Consider the following 7353-nt stretch of genomic DNA (forward strand, 5'->3'; position numbering starts at 1 on the left):
TCTCCTCTTTATTTTTTACCCAGATGTATTCTTTCTGCACCTGCTTGCTCTCTAAAATTCTATGGCTTTCCATGACACAGCACAGCTGAATCTCAAATTTTAGTGCCTGTATAGTGTTCTTCTGCCCAATTACCACATCATAGACCTCACAGCTGCATATTACACCCAAAATATCTAATTTTATAAAGAATTAATCTTTTATATACAAGAGTCTTTTCTGTACTTACATTTTTAAAAATATTTAGCTCCTTTAAACAAATTATTTAATTTTTACCTAAGAGTATTACCAGTATACTGAATTCTATCTTCAAAGCTAAGTGCAAATCATTAATGTAAAGAAAGTTTATTCACAAGCATAAAATATTCTCCAAACATTTTATCAGTGGGACATTTTGTCTTTATTGGTATTCATGTAATAAATCTCATTCTTCCTAGTAAATGGTGTGGACAATAGAGGCATAGAAACTCCTTAAGGCAAAACAAGTAGCTTTATGTGTGACTAATGGTTTTGGGAGAAAAATTAAGCTTCTGAGTAAAGAGTGGGTAGTAAGGGCAGGAGAAAAAACAACTTCCATCTCCCAACCCTACTTGGCATGTGATGAAGCACAGTGAAGCTACTCTAGCCTCCAGAGAAATGTGGAAAAACAGAAAATGCCGTTTCTTATACAGATAACTCAAGTTCCCTGTTGTGAGGACTTATATACCTTTGCTGTTCTTCACAAAGCAGAATAATAAATGCAGATCTATAAAAGATTCTAAATATTCTAACCAGCAGGGAATGATTTGGGTTGTTTCCGATCAATGCCTTTCACATAGCATCTCTCCTTAGCTACTGTCTAAATACTTTCAAACATGTTCCTTGGCTATGGAGTGAAGATGGTACCTGCCTTGCTTGATGACGCTGACTGACAGTTTGAGGATTTCCTTTGCAAAGGGTTTCTGAGTGTTCCACCAATGTCCCCTGCAACCCTTAGTATGCCTTTACCAGGTGGTCTTTCCCTTTTTCCTTTAGAGCCAATGAAGAGAACAAAAAGGCTCAATCTTCACTGCATAGAATTTACAGGATCTATCTCAAATTTTTCTCTTTATCTCATTTTGTATAATCTAATTTGTATCATTTTAAAATGATTTTAAGAACTCCTTATTTTCTCAGTCTTACTAAAAATGAATTATATGTATATAAAAATACTGTTTATATTGTAAATTTTCACCTACTTACTAACTTTTCTATTCCTTTACAACAGGTAAGAATTTCATCATGGCCAAAGGAGAAACCAGGAAGTTGGTTTAGTGAATTTAAGAGGGGAAAACTGGTATGTTATTACCTCAACATGAAATGGTTTTTCACAAACTTAAGAAGTGAAGCTCTAATTATGTATTTCTGGACCTTAACAGTGAAAGTCTAAATTGTGCTAAAGGAGGATTCGCTGTGGTCTCTAGTTTGTTCCACTTAATATCTCTTAGAGCACTGTGGTATCTTAAAGCAACCTAACATTTTTGTATAAAAGTAAATGGAAATATGCTAAATTTACTGAAAACAAGGATCAAATCATGCAGACAATTTATTAAGTACCTGAGATAGACATCATAAAAATTGATTATGTTAGAAATGTCAGGTATAAAGAATATAGTATCTACTTAATATCTTCCTATTATTTCATTTTCTATCTACTTGAAACCTAATTCCTTCTTTGTTCTTCATTTCAGTAAGTTGGAATGTGCAACTTTTTCTGATTGTTCTGGCACAAATTTAAAGACTTCCATACAATTATCAGTTCATTTCAATAATTTTCTAAAGATATTTTAAGATTAGATGTCAAAGTTAAATTCGTATTTAAAAGGTGTTTAAACATATACATGTGTTTAAAGTATTTTATTTAGAATTTATTGAATTTAAAGTGTTTTCCAATTATGTAGATAATTATTCAGTTGTTTAATGTTCTTTGAAAAGCTATTATTTTCCATTTATGACTATATAGTTATTATTTCTATACAAACTCATGCATGTTAACCACTTTCATTGACGCTCTCCACTGGAGTTATAATTATCTATTATAGTCTTCCAGTTTTATATTAAACATCCATATTACATTATTATCTTTGTATAAGTTTAAAAATATATACAGATAGAACTCTATCTGTATGGATTAAATTTTCCCAGTAGATATTTTTTCTTCAACCCCACAAAAATACTCATCATCTGATCTGCTATTCAGTAAGAACTAAGTAAAATCTGTTTTAAGGAAGAAAGTAACAGATAACTGCCTTTACATTAACCTAATTTATAATCTAGGTGAACATCTTAACTTTTTTTTTCAAATTTAAGTGCATATATTTCAGCTGAACTCAGATATTTTAATTACCAAAACTAAGACAATTTATAAAGATGACTGAGACAGTTGTTAATAATTTACAACTAAGACTATTTTACTGCTATAATTACAGAATAAGTATTGACTCAACAAGTATTAACTTGTCTTGCACATTATGCTTGGTGCTAGCAATACAATGTTGAGTATAAACATCACCTAAAAATAGACAAACAGGCATTTCTGAAAATATTAATAACCTTTGAGAACTATTGCCCCAAAAATGAAAAGTGCAGGAACATGTTTACAGATTTGGATAAAGCTGATACATTTTGAAATGTTTGAAAGGAATAGTCAAAATCAAACACCATAAAAACAGCTAATCTTTGCCTTACTCTGAGATTCCTTGGTTTTCATTGTTTCATTATTTTACCAATTTGTTTTCCAAAAAGATACACAAATATACTGAAACATTTCTTGGAAACTAATGCATTTTTTATAGAGTTGACTGTTTAGGAAACTAAGACATAGAGATAAAATGATTGTTTCAAAGGTAAGCAGCGGCTATAGTAACTTAGGTGGGATACAGTACATAAAATCCTGTCTCTGGGTCTTGACCCTCAATGCACTTTTTTCAATTAGGTTAACATGGGACTTTTGATTCATCTACATGCTTCTGGCATCACAGTTCACTGTCCACGGTGATTTTATTCTTTGTAGCATAAAGGAGGAAAAGAGTCATTAGGTGCCTTTTTATTCCTTTATTCCTAGCTTTCATATTTAGATGTTGAAGGAAATTCCATCAATATGGTGCAAATGACATTCCTGAAACTTCTGACTGCCTCTGCTCGGCAAAATTTCACCTACCACTGTCATCAGTCAGCAGCCTGGTATGATGTGTCATCAGGAAGTTATGACAAAGCCCTTCGGTTCCTGGGATCAAATGATGAGGAGATGTCCTATGACAATAATCCTTTCATCAAAGCACTGTATGATGGCTGTGCGGTGAGTATAAGTTCTGCTTGTCTGCCTTCACAGAGATGAGAGGCAACATGTCACCATTTCAATCGGTCCTAAGCCAGATTTTTCTCATGAAATGGATGTCAGTTGTTATTAACATTTGATGCTTAATCCTGACATGTTAAACTATGGTATGTGAGAAACCAGTAACCTTAACACACACACAGTTACACACATAGACACTCTGAAACATTTTTAAAGGCGTAACAGAAGGTAATCTTGGATTATGTTATTTTATTAATCCTGACATTTGAATCATATCACAGCCAGTTATTCCTAAAATGAAAAAGAAAATAAAAAACCTTATGTAATTTGCCTCCTTATTGGTGATTTTAAAATGACAGATAAAGGAATCACCATTACACCATTTATAATATCAATAATTTTTAGCCCTATATTTTGTTTATAAGAAACTTGTTAATTTGTACTATATCAGTTTGAGATCCACTATCATTGTTGTTATCTCTATCTTATAGAAACACCTTTTTCACATACATAAGATTTTATATAAGAAAATAATAAATAGGTGCCCTAAGAAGCTCATTACTTTAGCCGAGTGTTGATGACTAAAGAGAAGTCACAATTATAAATAAATAAGTTCATGTTTTCATCAAAATGAGTGTAGTGCAAGTAGAATAAAGAAGAGAGAATAAAGCAAATGAATGGAGAAAGAGTTGGGAAAAGCTTTTCCAATATAGTTTATTGTTAAATATTCATAAAATTAACATATAGCAGAGGAAATTTATTGACTTTTGATCTTCTGCATTATAGTTCTGAACCTGTACTCAGAGTTTTCTGTAACAGAATTTGACCATGTATGTCTTAACTATAATGGTAAAGATGTATTATTTATACAAGAGGGGCTGGGTATTGTGGCTTACCCCTGTAATCCCAGAACTTTGGGAGGCCACGGTGGGCAGATCACCTGAGGTCAGGAGTTCAAGACCAGCCTGGCCAACATAGTGAAACCCCATCTACTAAAAGTACAAAAATTAGCCAGGCATGGTGGCACATGCCTGTGGACCCAGCTACTTGGGAGACTGAGGCAGGAGAATGGCTCAAACCTGGGAGTCAGAGGTTGCAGTGAGCTGAGATTGCACCACTCCACTCTAGCCTGAGCAACAGAGCAAGACTCCATCTCCAAAAAAAAGAAAAAAAAAAAAATTTATATATATATGTGAGGATTCAATACCAGCATCAATTTTCATATTAAATTGTATTTATTAACTCAAGATTCTTTTAACTATGAAATATATAGCTCTATCATAGTTAAGTAATTACAGCTAAATATTAAATGTAGTAATCAATGTTCAAAATTTAGAACTATTTGAACTATTTCAGTAATAAGAATTATTACATAGATAATAGAAAATTTGTTTTTCTCTTTTCTTCTCTCTCAGCTTCTTACCTCCACTAGAAACCTAAGAAAAATTAAGATGCACTTAAAAATATTAAATGATTGTGTAACTTTTTATTTCTGCTTTATTTTACAGTCCAGAAAAGGCTATGAAAAGACTGTCATTGAAATCAATACACCAAAAATTGATCAAGTTCCTATTGTTGATGTCATGATCAATGACTTTGGTGATCAGAATCAGAAGTTCGGATTTGAAGTTGGTCCCGTTTGTTTTCTTGGCTAAGATTAGGACAAAGAACATATGAAATCAACAGAAAATATACCTTGGTGCCACCAACCCATTCTGTGCCACATGCAAGTTTTGAATAAGGATGGTATAGAAAACAACTTGCTATATATGCAGGTACCATTTAGGAAATACTGATGCCCTTGTGGGGGCAGAATTACATGACAAAAGCTTTGAAAATCATAAAGATATAAGTTAGTGTGGCTAAGATGGAAATAGGGCTGATTCTTGATTCCCAATTCTCATCTCTCCTTTTCCTATTTGAATTTCTTTGGTGCTGTAGAAAACAAAAAGAGAAATATATATATTCATAAAAAATATGGTGCTCATTCTCATCCAGCCAGGATGTGCTAAAACAGTGTGTTTAATAAATTGTAATTATTTTGTGTACAGTTCTATACTGTTATCTATGTCCATTTCCAAAACTTGCACATGTCCCGGAATTCCATCTGACTCTAATTTTATGAGAATTGCAGAACTCTGATGGCAATAAATATATGTATTATGAAAAAATAAAGTTGTAATTTCTGATGACTCTAAGTCCCTTTCTTTGGTTAATAATAAAATGCCTTTGTATATATTGATGTTGAAGAGTTCAATTATTTGATGTCGCCAACGAAATTCTCAGAGGGCAAAAATCTGGAAGACTTTTGGAAGCACACTCCAATCAACTCTTCTCTGCCGACAGTCATTTTGCTGAATTTCAGCCAAAAATAGTATGCATTTTGATGCTTTATTCAAGGCTATACCTCAAACTTTTTCTTCTCAGAATCCAGGATTTCACAGGATACTTGTATATATGGAAAACAAGCAAGTTTATACTTTTGGACAGGGAAATGTGTGTAAGAAAGTATATTAACAAATCAATGCTTCCGTCAAGCAAACAATCATATGTATAATTTTTTCTACCTTATCTCATCTCATTGTTTTCAGTGTGCTTCAATAATGCAGGTTAATATTAAAGATGGAAATTAAGCAATTATTTATGAATTTGTGCAATGTTAGATTTTCTTATCAATCAAGTTCTTGAATTTGATTCTAAGTTGCATATTATAACAGTCTCAAAAATTATTTTACTTGCCCGACAAATATTACTCTTTTCCTTTCAAGATAATTTTATAAATCATTTGACCTACCTAATTGCTAAGTAAATAACATATGGTGGACTGTTATTAAGAGTATTTGTTTTAAGTCATACTTATTCAGGAAAATCTAAACTTTTTTTTCCCACTAAGGTATTTACTTTAAGGTAGCTTGAAATAGCAATACAATTTAAAAATTAAAAACTGAATTTTGTATCTATTTTAAGTAATATATGTAAGACTTGAAAATAAATGTTTTATTATTTCTTATATAAAATGTTAAATTAATTGATACCAGATTTCACTGGAACAGTTTCAACTGATAATTTATCACAAAAGAACATACCTGTAATATTGAAATTAAAACGTGAAATTTGTCATAAAGAATTTCTTTTATTTTTGAAATCGAGTTTGTAAATGTCCTTTCAAGAAGGGAGATATGAATCCAATAAATAAACTCAAGTCTTGGCTACCTGGATTGGTCATTTTCTTTCTTAAATAGCTTCCAAATTATTCTCAATTGCAGATAAAGCTTTTGATTCTTTCTTGACCATCCAGATTAGAATAGTTTTACACTTCTGAACAAACATATTACCATTCAGAGATAAGTTGTCTAAATCTCCCACATGCATAAAATAGTAAAAGGAACATGGTAATACTAAATTTATAAAATAAAAGTAGATTATACTTAAAATTTCAAAGAGATATTTTTGTAATTAAGTATTTTACAAAGTGTCAAAAGTGTTTTGGTTTCAAAAGTAGTAATACATTCAGAACTTTTTAATTGTCTAAAACATACATACAATTTTTGTATCATGGAATAGAAGGATTGTATACATTGGAAAATTTACTTTAATGAAAGTATAGCAATAACAAAATATTTTGCATATTAGCCTGCCTCCGGGATGCAGTGTTATCCATTTAAAACAAAAAAACTTTAATTTGGCACTCAACAGAATGAATAGATAATTGAATGGCTTTGCTTTTATATTCTTCCCATATATGGATATAGTCTTCTGCAGGACAACAGACTTTTTTCTCTCCCTTATGAGTAATTTAGTCTAGACAAAAGAAAGCTCATCAGAATAGAAGAAAACTATTAGATGACATTTTAATACTAGTCCCAGCAGGTATAAGTTATTCATATGAAAAGTACAAAAAATAGTATAGACCTTGAAGGAAGGGTAAATCATGGACTTAGTGCACAGGAAATTTGATCTAACTTTCTTTAAGAAATAAAACTACAAACACAAAGTACAGAAGTGACTGTAATGAATAAAGATATTACAACAAATTATT

General features: G+C 31.4%; 1 protein-coding gene across 2 annotated transcripts in view; it reads left to right on the forward strand.

Annotated features, from left to right (window-relative positions):
- The window catches only part of COL11A1 (collagen type XI alpha 1 chain), a 220085-nt gene extending 213559 nt beyond the window's left edge, over nucleotides 1–6526 (forward strand). For both annotated transcript variants that reach the window (XM_033197012.1, XM_033197010.1), the window contains exons 65-67: nucleotides 1245–1313; nucleotides 3081–3314; nucleotides 4823–6526. In XM_033197012.1, the coding sequence (XP_033052903.1) occupies nucleotides 1245–1313; nucleotides 3081–3314; nucleotides 4823–4969 (450 nt within the window). In that variant the 3' untranslated portion in view covers nucleotides 4970–6526. The remainder of the gene's footprint in view (nucleotides 1–1244; nucleotides 1314–3080; nucleotides 3315–4822) is intronic.
- The last annotated feature ends 827 nt before the right edge of the window (nucleotides 6527–7353 follow it).

The sequence above is a fragment of the Trachypithecus francoisi genome, unplaced genomic scaffold (assembly GCF_009764315.1).
Source record: "Trachypithecus francoisi isolate TF-2019V2 unplaced genomic scaffold, Tfra_2.0 Lachesis_group5, whole genome shotgun sequence".
NCBI lineage: Eukaryota > Metazoa > Chordata > Mammalia > Primates > Cercopithecidae > Trachypithecus > Trachypithecus francoisi.